Source organism: Schistosoma haematobium, chromosome 2 (assembly GCF_000699445.3).
Source record: "Schistosoma haematobium chromosome 2, whole genome shotgun sequence".
NCBI classification, from domain to species: domain Eukaryota; kingdom Metazoa; phylum Platyhelminthes; class Trematoda; order Strigeidida; family Schistosomatidae; genus Schistosoma; species Schistosoma haematobium.
The window spans coordinates 40,078,198-40,096,338 of record NC_067197.1 but is presented as its reverse complement, the minus strand read 5'-3'; the positions used below and the strand labels follow the sequence as shown (position 1 = coordinate 40,096,338).

Genomic DNA, 18,141 nt, shown 5'->3' with positions numbered 1-18,141 from the left:
TACAAAATATGAGTTTTGGGGATCTATCGTCCCCAACAATGTTATAAACTAGATTGTCTTGTTCATGTTGTTGAGTTGAATTGATTTGATTAAATTGATAGCATTTTTGCTTTTGTTGATAATGATTATGATGATGCTGATTTTGATGTGGATTTCGCTTTTTCTAATGGATTTGCTAATTTTCTTTCTTTCAGACAACCAGTCGAACGTTGATGATTTTGCATGTCCCACGATGTCATTGGGAGTTCAAGTAATTGTGTGTTGGATTTCGAAAATAAAGAATGAGGACTGAGTGGATTGGAGAATTCTGGTCGACCAGGGATGTTCGATTGTCGGTAGTAGTCACAAGAACGTGAATATGTAATTGAGAAAATAATTAATTGAGTAAGTAAATAAGTAAGTGAGTAGTATTATCTCTTACTATAGCAATTTACTATTATCTACATAAAACCACTCATTTCCATGAAGTGTAAATAAGTGAAGTTGAAAAACAGAAATGAAAATGGAAATAAATTCAAAGGAGATGATTAAATGCATTTCATTCCAACCATCAGCAGTAGCCTTTTTGTGGGAATAAGCAAACCAGCTTCCAGCTGTAATGGAAATTCCGACAAATGTATAGATCCTAATTGGGATATACATTAATCCGCTCATCCAACTGCATTGAGAGGTAAGCTTTAACTTGGAATCTTGAAGGGAAGTGGATAACAAGTTGGAGGACCTGGAAAGGATTGCCCAACACAGGATTGGATGGAGAATGCTGGTGAGCGGCCTATGCTCCTTCACGATGAGTAACAGGCGTAATTTAGTAAGTAAGTAATACGACAATGAAGATTGTACTCAATGTCACTAGGATAATGGTTTGAATAATTATTGGTTCATCCTCACAAAATATTAAAGGACCTTGTAACTTCTGAATGGGTGATCCCTATGTGTTAGAATGGTTTGTTTATTGGAACAGCTGAACTTTTTCGGTCCTACAAAGTCCGTTTGTTAAGCTCACATTATTTCAATGTGGTTGAACAGCAACAAAGCAAATACGCAACAAAACTGAATTGACGTCACTGAAAATTTGGTGTAGTAGTCTGTTTTTTGGTAACGTCATTTATCTATCTGGTTGTGTAATATTTGTTTTGATTTGATTATCATTTGTTGTTCCCCAATAAATAGTATGATAAATTAGATTAAATTCATATTATCTCTTGTTAGCGTGAAATGAAGTCATAGGCTCCATATAAGAGAATGTAGTAATAAAGAACGATGAGTTGTGATGTTTAACAAGTTGGAGTAAACTCACATGAAGGAAGAAAAGTCAAGGTTGGTACAAGGAAAGCGGTTTATTATAAGGAAGTGTGCATATAGAGGGTGATGCTTTAAGAATACTAATGACTATATCTTTTATTGCCTAATTTATTCTTTTTTTTCTTTTTTTGTCCATCCTATGTCAGCCACACAATCCTAGTGTAAAAGTCCGAGTAAGCATGTCATAGGTTGTCTTAGTAGGATAGCTAATCCAGCATAAAATTGTAAACATGAGTCTGAGTGGTGGGCGTAGGAAGAGAATCTATATCACAGATTGATTGACCTATTCTCAATCATAAACTATGGTGCCTAAATTAGACAATGGTTCTATTGTTAGTTTGGGTTCGTAAGTTGCAAATAGATCGATATACCGTACTCCAATAACGGAAGCGAGCAAAAACTTAGAAGTACCACTAACCTCTTCAATAACTTGCGCATATTGTCACTTTCTGGTTCTCATCTAACCTTCAAGCTCTTTGAACAGCAATTTTGGTGGCTTGTAGCAAATAACGATATGAATGGATGAGCACGCTGCCACGTACTTATTATTTATTTAATTATTAACCGATACCCAACACAATCAAATCGTCATATCGACTTCAGTTCAGCACATCCACTCAATGTAAAAATCTCTCTTACCATAAATCTCTGTAGAAGAGCAAACAAGATTATTCCATCTTCAGTCTTAAGTAATAAGAATAGTAGGTTAGTGGACCTGTGTTGATTCTAACAAATAGTTTTCCAGTGAGGTCCCAGTTTTTCCTTGAAAATGTTCACTGATGGGGTTGGTACCGCTTGCTTAGATGAAGCGTTGAAGTCATTGACCAATCAATGGGAAAAATGGGACCCCTATCTCAGTTTATTAGATCGAGGTTTTTGAGCCTTCTTGCTATGGCCTCGAAGATTATTAGTTCTGGAAGGAGAGAAAAGATGAGATATACTAACACCGAAATCGTAACTAAAGATACGAAATGTCAATATGAGGTCACCTCGCGTGCTAAGGTACGATGAGAGGAAGAATTCGGGCTTTTTAAGCACTTGTCGTAAGGAGGTTTGGAAAGACCTTTCATTGATTTTGTTACCTCACACTGAACACGCTCAAGTAAATTAGTGTTCTTAATTGGACACGGACCAGCCGTTTCGATAAAGTACTCCAGGTGTGGTACATAAAATTCCAACCATCTCGTCAAAGCACTTGAATGCCCGATGAAGTAACCATAAGGCACGAAAACCTTTGTAGACGCTGCGTTGCAATGCGTAGTTGCTTTCAACTCGTGACTTACTACTACCCCTAAGTTTCTGTGTTCCTGCACACGTGAAAGAGATGTACCATTTATTATTGAGTTTTGTTCTCTGAGCTGGATGGTTTGGTCGTGTAGCTTTCATCGTTCGTGTGAATGACATCATCAGCACAAACTTCAGATAGAATTGAAGCGCTCGAATTCCTCCACATGTGGTTCTTATTGAACTTAAGCTTGTCATTGTTTACTTCTTTGTTTTGGCTGTGTCTCCCATTGGTTTGATTTTTGTTCGTATGTTTGGGCATAACTTTTCTGGTTGGTTGACAAATTGAATTGAATTCAATGTGCTTGTTGATTTCTGATTGACCTGAGTGTCAAGCTTCTGAAAATTCTCTGGTGTTTTTGGAGTTTCCTCTATCCCAGATTTCTAGTTTTTCTAGTCAAGTGAGTGTCCGCAGTTGTCCACGTGTATTGATAAGAGCGAGGAAATGTCATGGCGCTTGACTGCTTATTGATGTTCATGCAGGTAAAGATGAAGAGATGTACCATCGATAGTATCCTGGCAACTGTTACCATCCCCAGTGTGCAATACCACAGTCTTTCTAGAATTCATTTACAAGCGCCAACGTTGGATCATCTGACTAATTCGTCCAGGTTAGCTTGGAGATCGAAATGATTAACCTCACTTATTATTCTACAGATATTGACATCATTCGCAAACAATAATGCCATCGACTGAAGCAATCGTGTTAAGACATTTACGTAGAGAGGATACAGTAGAAGGTCTAAGACAGCGCCATGAGGTATGTCACTTTTGACCGATTTCCGTTCAGATAATGTGCGTTCACCTTCACCCTCTGTTTCGGTCACACAAAAAGCATTTTATTAATTCCTGTACAGCACCTGCTAATCCAAAGATCGAGGGCCTATCCACAATGCCCAAGTGAGAGACCTTATAAAATATCACATCGACAGACAGACCGTTATCTAGGGCTGCTGCTCAATCCTCTTCCGCAGTAAGTAATTTGGTTGGGCATGAATGTTTGTTTCGACACGCATGTTGTCCAGGAGTTGACGGGTTGCATGATTTTGTGTGACTTAGTAACTTAACCAGAAGAGAATGAAAAAGGAACAGAAGCGTACGATTAACATCTCACAATTAATTAATTTTCCTATGAGGATTATCAATAAAATAATAATTCAAATAAAATACCATAGATCGGTACTGTAGTTTTACCGTACCGCCATGGTACAACAGAAGAACTCCAAAGTGTCTCAAAACAATACAGAATTAAAGCACATTACAAAACGGCTAACGCCCTTCGAAATGCTTGTGTTTGTATAAAGGAGAAAATCCTCCGTACGTCAATACAAAATTGTGTCGATCGTGATGCTTCCCATATTAGAGTCATGCCGTAAAATCGCGACGTGAGCCAAAGAAAATCTCAGGTACACAAAGAAACCGTCTACTAATCCTTTAGTACTGGTAGGATTCAAAATTAAATGCCATTTTTAACAACTGCGCTCAATAGAAAAGAAGGCATTATTATCCTCAGGCTTCAGATCATCTACCCGGTCCATGTCTCATTCTATTCATGCATTGCACCATTATCAAAAATAAAAATTCATTTCTATCATTTCACATCACAAGTGTCACATTTTTTCATCACTCAATATACGCACAGAAATATGCAAAGATACCGTATATAAATCACCCTAACCGAAATAACATAACAGTGTCTTGATCAGACTTGTTTTTTGAATGATCACAGTAAATGTTCTTGCTTTTTTTCCTTTACACTTGAGTTAATTTAGTTTGTTCGATTTTCAAAAAGTCACGAAACCCCTGAAAATTAAAAAATTCAGTTCTTCTACATATTGGGATATTACAAACATACAATTTTTATTGACAACAATCTACCCGATGCCAAACCCATTCGAAATTATGGAATAAAGCCCTTCTGCTGACACCTATTTATTTATTTATCTGAACACATTAACAGTGATACAAACGGGTACCAGATACATATGCGCTTCTTAGCAACGATGGTGTTGTGAAGAGAGAATAGAGGGTGTATATGGTAAAAAAGGAACGACGGCAAAAGAAATTAATGTTTCGAAATTGAGTAATAAAAATATTAACAGTTGGAGAAGCATTTCAATTGGCGAAATTAAGACCAGGAAGAAATCTCACAGTTAAATTAGTTACTCACTTTTATGAGGAAAGTAAAAGAGGATTACAGCAGGATAGCTACCAGGATCTAACATTCCGAACTCAGAGAGGCCAGGTTTAACAAGCATAGAGCAAAACTGCTCTCACCAACGCGTTGTGGATCCAACTTTTTACAGCCAGACTGACATCACGAAGGCACCAAATATGGCCCAGATTGGCATAAGCCGCTCTGGCTTTCACTATACGTGTATTGATCTCATCACCCACGCCGCCATCAACACTTATGCAGCTACCCAGATTCACAAATCTCGCGACTACTTTTGTCTGCTCAGCACAAACAGTGGGCGCGTGTTTATGGTCCTGCCAGTCATGTAAAATTACTTTGCACTCCGAAGGTGCAAAGCACATACCGTACCTACGGGCATTGATTGCCAACTGATTAAGTGCGGATTGCATGGCCTGGGCATTATCACGCAGTAAAACAATATCCGCATACTCAAGGTCAGGAAGTCTTCCTCCAGGCAACAGATCCACATCGCCATTACTTATATTCATCAGAGCTGTTTCGAGAACGTCATCGATGGCAAAGTTGAAGACGACTGGTGGGATTGGGCAACCCTGCTTAACCCCACTGCTTGAATGGAACAATGAAGAAAGGTGGTTGTATGCCCTCACTCTGCTTGAGGTGTTTGTATATAGGGCCTTTAAGATGTTAATAAACTTCTCAGGCACACCCTTTTCCAACAGACAGTCATAGAGAACAGTCCTGTCCAACGAATTGAAGGCAGCCCTGATGTCAAGAAACATTATGATTAATGACCACTAGAATTTGTTGTATAGAAGCGCACTGTCAGATCCCTCTATCCTCAAGATCCTAATAGGAGAGTGAATAGTAGTAATAATTTTCTCCCTAAAACGAATATTCATGTAAACATCCGACATGAATACTGATTTTGTTAATTCTAATGTGAACTACTAGACGAAGACACCTGTGGTGGACCAGACAGATATGAACGCGAAAAGTATAAACAAAGTTACTAAAGATCAATAGTAAAATCAATATATACAGTTAATTGTTACAAATACAATAAAAATTAGGGACGTTACTTAAATTGACCCAACGTTGCGTGTTCTGATTAGGTCCGGTAATGTAAATCCACAATTATAAATGCTTGATTATTCTGAGCAGGTTGGCGAACTCTCTAGTGATATAATCCCATGTAGAATGTGATATATTCCAATTACAGTCTATAAATAATGATAACATTTGATTTAGACTTCAGCTAACTCAATCACAAACGTAAATAGAACGAGGGATGCGTGAGTAGTAATGTATTTGTTATCCAGCAAGAATATGTCACGCTATGCTAGAATCACAACGGAAAGTGTGTTCAAGGTCATTTACTAAAACAGCAGTTACAGTCATTTAATGTTAAATATACATACAGTGGAAGGTTGACAAAATGAATACAAATAACATTGAAAACTATTTACAAAATAAGGTTGTCAGGTCTATCTCCACATAGCTCCCCCCAGAGTGTCCGGAGGTAACACTAGTTATAATAAAAAAATGTAAGGATATAATATATACATGTATACGAAAATAATATTTACAGTTATAGCTAACAAAAATGTGGAGATGAGTATGACATGTAACAGAGATGTAGTATAGCATGATAAACACACACACAAAAAAATGAAGACACTGTCATTCAATGTCTTGGTTGGCTAACAATGATAATAATAATGTGCAAAACTGCTAATGACCCAAAAAAATGAACTGTTTATTTATTTTTTTGTGTACAATAAATGTGTAATTAAATAGAGTTTACTCGTTTAGTATAGTAACAAAAATTTTTTTTTATAAAAAAAATAAATGTGACAAAACGAATAATTGTTGAAAAATGTGATTATGTACACTGTGGAAAGGAAAAAATTTTTTTTGGGTGAAATTAGTAGTGTGTGACATAGGTAGGTGTGTGCATTGTTTTCGTTTTTTGTTTTTTTAATCGACGAAATGGACATAACGCTTGGGTTTGTTTATAGGTCTACCGGAGCGTGTCAAACAAGAAGGCTTAGTATTAAGTTTTTTATCCTCTACTGGTTTTCCAGTCGCTGGTGAGAGGGGTTGATTATCAACAGCGTTGTCTTCCTTGACTTGAGTAGCTTCACAGAAAGCAGGTTTTATTCTGTCTATAGAAATAGTCTGCTTGTTGCCATCTCTGTTGATGATGAAGTATTTTTGTGTGCGCTTAATTAATTTATATGGACCTTCGTATGGTTGTTTCAATGGTTTTTTAACCGCATCTACTCGGACGAAGACAAATTTGCACGTTTCAAGGTTTTTATCAAGTTGAACTCGATTGTTGTGTTCGCGAGGGGATATTGCTTTAATATTCTGCATCGTTTGTAATAGGCGACTTGCGAAATGAGTAGAATCCCCGTGCGTTGTAGGTTCATAGTTGACTAGTTGACCAGGTAACGTTAGAGTTGTACCATAGACTAACTCGGCGGCTGTACATCCAATGTCTTCCTTTATGGTTGAACGAATACCGAGGTGTACAAGCGGTAAGGCATCGCTCCACTTTGATGAGTCAGCTTGCGCCATCAGTGAGCTTTTTAATTGGCGATGGAATCTTTCAACCATGCCATTAGCTGCTGGGTGGTAAGCTGTGGTTTTAATGTGGTTGACCCCTAGAAGTTTAGTGAACTCCTGAAAAAGGACAGATTGAAATTGGGGACCACGATCTGTTGTGATTATTGATGGTACTCCATAGTTAGATATCCAGCGGTCGAGGAAAACTGAAGCGACTGTTTCTGCCGAAGTGTCTTTTATAGGGCAGGCTATGGCCCATCTAGTAAACCTGTCTACTGCGGTGAGAATGTGGGTGAAGGGATTGGACGGAGGCAGTGGCCCAATTAAGTCCAAATGAATATGTTGAAAAGGTTTGTCGGGAATAGGGAATTCCCCGATCGGGCTGATAGTGTGTTTTTGGATTTTGCTGCGTTGGCTCTGGAGGCAGTTACGTGTGCAACGTTTAACATCGGAATTGATTTTTGGCCAAACAAAGCGTTCTGTGATAAGCTTCGTGGTAGCTCTGATGCCTGGATGCAACAGTCCATGTAGCTGTTGAAATATTTTTCGTCGACAGGGTTGCGGCACAAAGGGGCGATTGTTACCTGTTGAAGTGTCGCAAATAATAGATGCGTCTGAGAAAGGAATGGGTACAGGTTTAAGATTCAAGTTAGACTTCTCTTTGCAGGTCTTCAAATCTGCATCGTCCACTTGTAGTTTAGCTAAAGCCGGTTGTGCACCATCATGTTGATATCCTTTCTAGATAGAGCGTCGGCGACAATGTTGGAGGAGCCTTTGATGAACTGAATGTCCGTAGTGAATTGAGAAATGTAATCCAGTTGTCTGGCTTCCCGTGGAGAATGTTTGTCGTAGGACGTGGCGAAAGAATAGCAAAGTGGTTTATGATCAGTCATAATAGTAAAATCACGTCCCTGAAGCAGGAAGTTGAAGTGTTTTACAGCTAAGTACATAGCCAGAAGTTCGCGTCCGAAGGTGCTATAACGCTCTTGAGTTGGTGATAATCGTTTGGAAAAGAACGCTATAGGAGTATTCTTGTCATTAACGCATTGCTGTAATACTGCTCCTACTGCTTTCTGGGAGGCGTCAGTGCAGAGGATGAGGTTTGTTGTGGGATCAGTGTTTAGCTGCTGTAGCATGGTAGCATTGGATATCATCAATTTCGCTTTAGCGTAAGCCTCTCTGGCCTCAGGTGTTAACGTGAAGGTATTCTCTTTTTTGGTCTTAGCTGCGGTTTTATCAGTCTTCAGTAAATCCGTCAAAGGTTGCAAAATGGCCGCACAGTTAGGGAGAAAACGTCGGTAAAAATTGCACATTCCTAAGAACCGGCGTAATGCTTTTATCGACTTGGGCTCAGGAAAGTTGACAATGGCTTCGACTTTTTTTCAAACGGTTTAATTCCTTGTGAATCAATGTAATTTCCAAGGAACTCTAGAGAGGAGGCGCCGAATATACACTTCGAAGGATTGATTACAACACCATAACTTTTGAATCGCTTAAAAAGTGTGTGTAAGTGCTGAACGTGTTCTTCAATGGAAGAACTGGCGATTAAAACGTCGTCGACAGACAAAAACAAAATCCAAACCTCTGGTTACTTCGTCCATGAATCTCTGAAAGGTTTGGGCAGCGTTTTTTAATCCGAAAGGCATCCTCAAGAATCCAAACAGGCCAAAAGGTGTGATTACGGCTGTTTTTCGATATCTTCAGGTGCCATAGGTATTTGATGATAGGCTCGGACAAGATCTAACTTCGAAAAGATCCGTTTTCTATGTAAATTCAAAGAAAAGTCATGTAAGTGAGGAATGGGGTATCGATCCGGAATAGTCAGGTTGTTTAAACGGCGGTAGTCTCCACAGGGGCGCCAATCTTGGTCCTTTTTCGGGACCATGTGTAGTGGGGAAGCCCATGGGCTGCTAGATGGTCTGGTAATACCGAGTTGCATCATATGTTCGAATTCTCTTTTAGCTACTTGCTTGGTGGTAGTCTCCTCGCCCTGGCGCTAATAGGTGGACCGATGGAAATGATGTGGTGTTGCACCTGATGTGGATTACATTCCTTTTGATAATCTGATTTCGTGATGCATTCGTATTCTGACAGAATATCGTTGAAAACGTTGTTCGCAGGTTTCATTATCCGTACACCATGGATTTCATAGTCGTTGGAAGGTGTACCATCTACGTGTAAACGTGTATTTTCGTCGATTAATCTCTTCTTGGTCATATCTACTAACAAATTGTAGGCACTGAGGAAATCAGCTCCGAGGATGGGTCGTTTGACTTGGGCAACTATGAAAACCCATGTGAATCTTCTGCGGAGCCCGAGGTCTAATATAAGAGATTGCTCTCCATAAGTTTTGATAACTGGTTCGTTAGCCGCTATTAGGGACAGTTTAGTGCCTGTTGTCTGTTGTCTGCGGGAGAGATGGAGTGGGATGATGCTGATTTCTGCTCCAGTACCGACCAAAAAGTCCGAGCCAGAAATGCGATCCCTGACGTGAAAGAGGCGGCTAACATGTTGGCCAGTAACAGCTGCCGCCATTACTGTCTGGCCACTTCGTTTCCCTGATAGTTTGGGTTGTTTGTCCTAAAGTTGCACGGTTTATTGCAACGGCGTGCTTTCTCACCATAAGTCGAATGATACCAACAAATTCCAGCTGCCCCCTTAGGTGACCTAAGACGATGTCTGGATACTGATCTCCTTCTGGACGTAGATCTGGGGGGTCGAGAATGGATGGTGGGAGTAGTCGCCTGCAGTGATGCTAGCTGCTGTGTTAACTGTGTTATTTGTTGTTGGATGTTGAGTGCGTCGCTCATGTTTTCTCTACTTGAGAATTGTATCGCGTTAACGCCGCGACTATCGGGATATATTTCTATCATCTTATCGGCCATGTCTGCTAAATCATCAAGACTGACAGAGGCTCCTGATATGCTGAGGATTTGTCTGACGCTATGTGGTAGCCTTTGTGACCATATCTGCTTAAGTAATGCTTCGTCTAACTTGTATGAGCCTGCTAATTGTCTCATATGTCTAAGCAACTGTGAAGGTCTTTTGTCTCCTAAATCGCATGCGGTGAATAGTTGCTGTAAGCGTTTTTCGTCAGACTGCGAAGTACGGTGGATTACTGCGGCTTTTATTTTGTCATAGGGGTCCATTTCTGGTACGTTATCTATCAGGTCCCCGACTCCCGTTGCTACTTCTATAGGTAGTGCACCGACGACGTGGGCATATTTAGTCGCTTGCGAACGTATACCTCTCGCCAAAAATAGTGCCTCAACCTGTGAAAACCATATCCTGGGATTATTAACACCGTATGTTGGTAATCTTAGTTCAGAAATAGCGTTGATTGAGTTTAAAACATTATCTTCTGGCTGTGATGAATGAAAAGGGTTGGTTGATGGGCTATCTATATCGATAAGTTTGTGAGGAGAGTTCATAATGTCAAAAACAAAAATTGGTGTGTCGTGCCAAATAATAATAATAATAAAATATGTAGATATATATAATAGATGTCTATAAAAAAAATCGAGGCTCACCAAATAAATGTGGTGGACCAGACAGATATGAACGCGAAAAGTATAAACAAAGTTACTAAAGATCAATAGTAAAATCAATATATACAGTTAATTGTTACAAATACAATAAAAATTAGGGACGTTACTTAAATTGACCCAACGTTGCGTGTTCTGATTAGGTCCGGTAATGTAAATCCACAATTATAAATGCTTGATTATTCTGAGCAGGTTGGCGAACTCTCTAGTGATATAATCCCATGTAGAATGTGATATATTCCAATTACAGTCTATAAATAATGATAACATTTGATTTAGACTTCAGCTAACTCAATCACAAACGTAAATAGAACGAGGGATGCGTGAGTAGTAATGTATTTGTTATCCAGCAAGAATATGTCACGCTATGCTAGAATCACAACGGAAAGTGTGTTCAAGGTCATTTACTAAAACAGCAGTTACAGTCATTTAATGTTAAATATACATACAGTGGAAGGTTGACAAAATGAATACAAATAACATTGAAAACTATTTACAAAATAAGGTTGTCAGGTCTATCTCCACACACTCAATCAGGCACTAGCAACCCTTCATTGAATGATGTGAACAGAAACGCTTCTCTTCTGCTACAAGGGAGCCTCTGCAGACAGCCGAATGAACTTTTCGCTTCAACCCTAATCACATGCATTTTTGTGATTACTCAGGTCAGGTTTTAAAATGGTGCTTAAAAGGCATTATTGTTTTTTCGTATTTTATACAGTATGTCTTGATTCTTAAGGTTATTGCACCTAAAACCTGTAGTAGCATTGAATCCCAACCACATAATCCTCAATGATGAACACGAGACTCTCGGGACAACAGATATTCAACATTTGACGCGGCGAAAAAACCAACGACAGAGAAGGCGGGAACAATAAATGGAAAGAATTCGAATTGATCGGACGGCATGGCTCGACCTTGCAGGAGTGGTCGCTCTTAATTGTTGTAATGTAATCTTTCATTCATACTAAATATATTGTTCTATCTCTGGCCAAAGTTTGTTCTCCATCATATATTGGTGATTGGTACGATGCGATCAGTTGGTGTAAATAATAATGTGACTTTCACGTAAGATCTTATGGATTAGGCAGTTACATCATGACAAATCTGCAATTTTAGAACTAAGTCTATTATTAGAGAGGTACTAATATCGAAGTAGACCATAATTCTACACACCTGTCCATTAATGAAACCCTTGAATCTTTATAAACAACAGCAATTACTTTTCATCACAGTTGCACAAAATTCTGCTTTATCTTACAGATCAACTGAAAATCCAGTTGATGTAGGCGGAAGTGGTGAACTGAGTTAATACATTTGTCCTTACTTACTTACGCCTGTTACTCCCAATGGAGCATAGGCCACCGACCAGCATTCTCCAACCCACTCTGTCCTGGGCCTTCTTTTCTAGTTCCATCCAATTCTTGTTCATTTTTCTCATGTCTATCTCCATTTCTCGGCGTAATGTGTTCTTTGGTCTTCCTCTTTTCCTTTGACCTTCAGGATTCCATGTGAGGGCTTGTCTTGTAACGCAGTTGGGTGCTTTCCTCAATGTGTGTCCTATCCACTTCCAGCGCTTCTTCCTGATTTCTTCCTCCACTGGGATCTGGTTTGTTCTCTCCCACAGTACGTTGTTGCTAATAGTGTCCGGCCAATGGATCTGAAGTATTTTGCGTAGACAATTGTTAATAAACACCTGTATCTTCTGGATGATGGCTTTCGTAGTTCTCCAGGTTTCTGCCCCATACAGTAGAACTGTCTTGACATTTGTATTGAAAATCCTGACCTTGGTGTTGGTTGACAGTTGCTTTGAGTTCCAGATGTTCCTCAGTTGTAAATATGCTGCTCTTGCTTTGCCGATCCGCGCCTTCACATCTGCATCAGATCCACCCTGTTCATCAATGATGCTGCCCAAATATGTAAAGGTTTTTACATCTTCCAAATCGTCTCCGTCAATTGTGATTGGATTGGTGCATTCTGTGTTGTATCGGAGAATCCTGCTTTTCCCTTTGTGTATGTTGAGACCTATTGCTGCTGAGGCTTCTGCCACACTGTTCGTCTTCTCCTGCATCTGTTGTTGCGTTTGGGATAGAAGGGCCAGATCGTCTGCGAAGTCTAGATCATCCAACTGCATCCTAGATGTCCATTGTATCCCGCGCTTCCCTTCAGACGTTGACGTCTTTATGATCCAGTCGATCACCAGGAGAAAGAGAAAGGGTGAGAGTAAGCAACCTTGCCTAACACCGGTCTTCACTTCGAACGAGTTTGTCAACTGTCCTCCATGTACGATTTTGCAGTGTAATCCATCATATGAGTTCTGTATGATATTGACTATCTTCTGAGGCATGCCGTAGTGTAGAAGAAGTTTCCATAATGTTGTTCTGTCTACGCTATCAAATGCCTTTTCGTAGTCAATGAAGTTGATGTAGAGTGACGAATTCCATTCAATTGATTGTTCCACAATGATCCGTAGAGTTGCGATTTGGTCTGTACACGATCTATCCTTACGGAATACTGCCTGTTGGTCACGAAGTTGGGCGTCTACGCAGTCCTTCATCCTGTTTAACAATACCCTATTGAAGACTTTTCCCGGTATTGAGAGAAGAGTGATGCCCCTGTAGTTATCACACTTGCTCAGATCGCCTTTCTTCGGTATTTTGATCAGAAGTCCTTCTTTCCAGTCTGTTGGTACTTGTTCCTCATCCCAAATCTTATTGAAGAGAATGAGGAGTATCCTTGCAGTTGCCGCTACGTCTGCTTTTAGTGCCTCTGCTGGGATGTTGTCCGGTCCTGCTGCTTTGCCACTCTTGATTTGTCTGATGGCCATGCTGATTTCTTCAATTGTTGGTGGGCCAACATTGATTGGGAGGTCCGTGGGTGCTGCTTCGATGTTGGGTGGGTTCAGTGGAGCTGGTCGATTCAAGAGTTCCTTGAAGTGTTCTACCCACCTGTTTTGTTGCTCTTCAATGTTGGTGATTACCTCGCCTTCCTTGCTTTTCACTGGTCGTTCTGGTTTGCGGCGATTTTCAGAGAGTTTCTTTGTTGTGTCATACAGTTGTCTCATGTTTCCTTCTCTTGCAGCCTTTTCCACCGTCGTTGCTAAATCTTCCACATATTTACGTTTGTCGGTTCTGATGCTCCTCTTCACTTGTTTGTTTACTTCTGTGTATTCAGCTTGTGCCTTGGCTTTTTCTGCTCTTGTTCGGCTGGTATTGATCGCTGCCTTCTTGTTCCTCCTTTCTTGAATCTTATCCAGTGTACCAACAGTGATCCATTCCTTGTGGTGGTGCTTCTTGTGACCCAGAACCTCATGACATGTTGAAGTGATTGCTTCGTTGATCCCCTTCCAGTTGCTCTCCACAGTAGTTCCTTCTCCATTGAGTAGATCATGAAAGGCCTGGAACTTGTTGCTGAGGGCTATCTTGAATTTGTTGAGTTTGTCAGTATCCTGAAGAAAGGCCGTATTGAACTTTTGTGATACTGTCTGCCCCGTTGTCCAGTGCTTCTTGAGTTTCAATTTCATCTTGGCGACCAGTAAGTGATGATCTGATGCTATATCAGCTCCTCTCTTGGTTCTCACGTCCTCTATAGTCCTCCTGAACGTTTTGTTGATGCAAATATGGTCGATTTGGTTTTGTGTAGAGTGATCCGGTGAAGTCCATGTGGTTTTGGGTATGCGTTTATGTGGGAATATGGTGCCGCCTATGACCAGCTTATTGAAGGCACATAGATTTGCAAATCTCTCACCATTTTCGTTCCTTTCTCCCAGTCCGTGTCGTCCCATGATATCTTCATATCCAGTGTTGTCCGTTCCAACCTTGGCGTTGAAATCTCCTATCAGAATGGTCAGGTCCTTTGTTGGGCACTTCTCGACTATTGACTGCAGCCTGTTGTAGGATTGATCTTTAGCGTCTTCATTGTAGTCGTTGGTAGGCGCATAGCATTGGATGATGTTCATTGAAATGCCCTCTTTCTTTGTTTTAAACGACGCTTTGATGATCCTTGGTCCATGAGATTCCCATCCTATAAGTGCATTTTGCGCTTGTTTGGACAGCATCAATGCAACTCCTTGTGTATGTGGTGCATTTTCTTCTTCATGGCCGGAGTATAACAGGTGCTCTCCTGTAGTTAGTCGTTGTTGTCCAACTTGTGTCCAATGTGTTTCACTGATCCCAAGTACCTCTAGGTTGTATCTTCTCATTTCTGCAGCAGTTTGGAAGGCTCTTCCGGTGTCCCACATTGTACGAACATTCCATGTACCTAAATAAATGGTCGCTCTGGTTGTCAGAAGGGGCATCGGCCTCGTAACTTCCGAAGGGATTCGGCTTTCATCATGAGGCGTCATAATTCTTCTAAATGAAGATCTTCTGACTCCCAGGGCAGAGTTTAAAAGGTTTGAATAATTTTTTCTGGTTAGCGTTTTTTTAGCGAGTTAGTTTTCTACGGGATGGGGACGCTAACCCCATGCCCAACCCTCCTCCTTTATCCGGGCTTGGGACCGGCAGTAGCCCCCAGAGGGACTCCAGGCGGAGTTACATTTGTCCTTAGACTAACAAAATTACTTTTCAGTACAGTGGCAGACACTGAAAACTTAAATTCTCTAGAGCTGCAATCGAGCTGTCAAGTTACGGCGAGTCAGCTGATTTTAAGACTTAGTGTGTCAGATTACTGGATTCATATCTCGCCTGCTACAATTACAATCACTATTGTTCCGATCGTAGACGTTAAGATTATTACTGCTAATAGCATATACCTGTTCATTTCGTAGTGTGGCGTCGAGTCTCGGTTGACTATAATCACCACTACAGGAAGGTTGTGTACCAAATATCAGAAGGCGATTTAAGGTTGTTGGTGATTCCGTGGTATCGAAAGAATACCGAGATCGTATCAAAGGAGTACAAGCGGATTTACTGAGCGAACGTAAGTTCGTGCAAGGTCACAATCAACAGGATGAAGAATGGAAGAATAATGGATGTCTTTAGTACAGTTAAACGAACAGGCACAGTAAAACAATCACTGGTACAATGGGCTGTAATAATAATTGTTTCCATTAAACCATTCGCGTTCTCTTGATAAAAGTAGGTCACTACAATCTCATACCATGTCACACCTATCTTTTGCTTTTAGAACTTTGTTGGCATCGAACTGCCCCTCGACTGATTCCGACTGTTATCATGTCGCCTGCCATTTAAATTCCAATTTTGTAATATTTAGAGTAAAGTATAATAACATACATTCACAGACAACAGTATGTTACATGAGGTGTGACTGACTACAGGCTAGACCAAATTGTTACAAATGCCACATATTTTGCTTTATTAGATTGCTCTTTTGGGTTGATATGTATAGAGCATATTGGTTATGTAAACAGAGGATGAATTTTCATACAATAGGATATTGGTGTTAGCAAGACTATAATGTTCAATATGAGAGTTGGTGAGCTTTGTGAGGATTGCGCAACGACAAGCATTTGTTGGTCGGCAATTACTAGAATGAAAGTTAACTTAAGTGCATTATCCTGTGCTCCGTCATAGTGATCCCAGATAAATTCCGGAGGTATTAGTAATGACTCATGGTGAAGTCATAAGTCTCACAAGTGTTTTCTTTGGTATACCACGGGCGTGCCGAAAAAAAGAGATGGAATAAAGGAAGAGAGAGAAGCGGGACGGATAATGATCATGACTAGTGAAACTTAGTCATTTGTGATGAAATAACTGAGGTACGACTGCTTAAACTCATTTTCTTTTATTAGGTCAATTTTTAAGCCAGAGTGCGGCGTTTAGTAGACGAAGGATTGTACAAATGGAAGTTATTAGAAAAGAGCTGAAAGTTTATCATTATAAATATTTTTAAAATTTAGTAAGGAAAACACACTATTCGTATATCAACTGGCGTTTTTTCGCCAGTGTAATTGTAACTTGTTTTTATTATTATAATTTGGTGGAGTCAAAGATGGACTCCCACTTAGCGCAATTTATCAGTCTTGCTTGCAATAGAATTTCTCGGTAGGATGTAAAACCATTTGAATGTTACTGACGTGAGTCAAGGATGTATATTTGCCATAATAAGCTAGCACCAATACCACTTGTTCGTGATATTCTACTAGGCCATAAGGAAGTGCAATTTGTCATGATGTCCTGTACTACATGCATGAGTGGGCTGAAGTTATCCCTTTGCCATCATGTTTACTCGTTAGTAACGCCACCCCTCCACATTTTGTGATGTTAGGCTCTTTTACGTTTGTGGTATGTATGCATACTGTCTTAATCTTAGCTCTATATTCTGTAGCGTGGAGTCGAGTTGAGGTTAACTATGAACACCGCTACCAAGAAACACGTGCCAAATAAATCAGAAGGCGAAGGTTGAACGTAACCAAAGAAACCCATAAAATCTCCGAGAAGCCAAATATCAGAAGGCAATTAATGGACCAAGTCGAGTTATATTTGCTGGCGATCTCGTGGCATCGAAAGGATACCGAGATCGTGCCAGGATACAACCTTGGTTACAGAAGGTAACCGAATTCGCGCGAAGTTATAATCGAAGTGTCAGTATAAGAATGGAAGCACAAAATAGCTGTCATTAGCACAGTCAAACAAAAGCACGTTAAAACAGGCACTGGTACAGTTGGTTATAATAATAATTGTTTCTATTAAACCAGTCGTGTTCTCGTGATAAACGTGAGTCACTACAGGAGCCCCCCGCTAGAAAGGGTTTACACTTTCGATAAAAAGCGGTTTGAATCGTGGGACTGATCGGCTGACGAGCGATTGTAGGGCGGAAGAATTGGCGAACAGGAAAGCGATAGTTGATCGTCGAGTTGCCAACGAAGGTCGTTTTCGGAGAACGGTACCAGGAGCGATGTGTTGTAGTTATTGCTTGAGTTGGTATGCTACACGAGAGTGGTTTGTATCCAGAATCTGAAGATTGCGTTCTTGGGGAATGCGGACCAGAAACGCTGCAGACGAAGGACGAAACCACGTTGAGCCAAAAGACCAGAAGCGACCATAACGACCAAGTTCGAGACCAAGCGTATGCCAAGCATTCGAAACCAATATATCGACTGAGTGCGTTGACAAGAGCATGGGTGGCCAATCCGGCTTTCGCCAAAGTTGACTGAAGTCGACGGAACCAAACGGAGATGGTCGAGGGCGAGGGCTCAGGAAACAAAAAGAAAATCAAAAAAAGAGAAGAGTGTAGCATGCAAGTAGCATAGGAATATTCCTACACCGTATCGGTTGTCGACTGTGCGACTAGTCGCAGAAGCGTACGGGTAACCGTACTCGG

General features: G+C 40.4%; 1 protein-coding gene across 1 annotated transcript; it reads right to left on the bottom strand.

Annotated features, from left to right (window-relative positions):
* Nucleotides 1-1,064: 1,064 nt before the first annotated feature.
* MS3_00000307 (uncharacterized protein) lies at nt 1,065-9,850 on the bottom strand. The gene is made up of 2 exons (XM_051208123.1): nt 5,824-9,850; nt 1,065-3,648 (listed from the first exon to the last, which is right to left on the bottom strand). Exon 1 carries the CDS (start codon nt 7,361-7,363, stop codon nt 6,722-6,724), a length of 642 nt encoding a protein of 213 aa, XP_051068379.1. The 5' UTR covers nt 7,364-9,850; the 3' UTR covers nt 1,065-3,648; nt 5,824-6,721.
* Nucleotides 9,851-18,141: the final 8,291 nt, after the last annotated feature.

Coding starts and splice junctions, on each gene's coding strand:
- MS3_00000307 (XM_051208123.1), bottom strand. CDS start 7,363: ATGGTTGAAAGATTCCATCGCCAATTAAAAAGCTCACTGATGGCGCAA.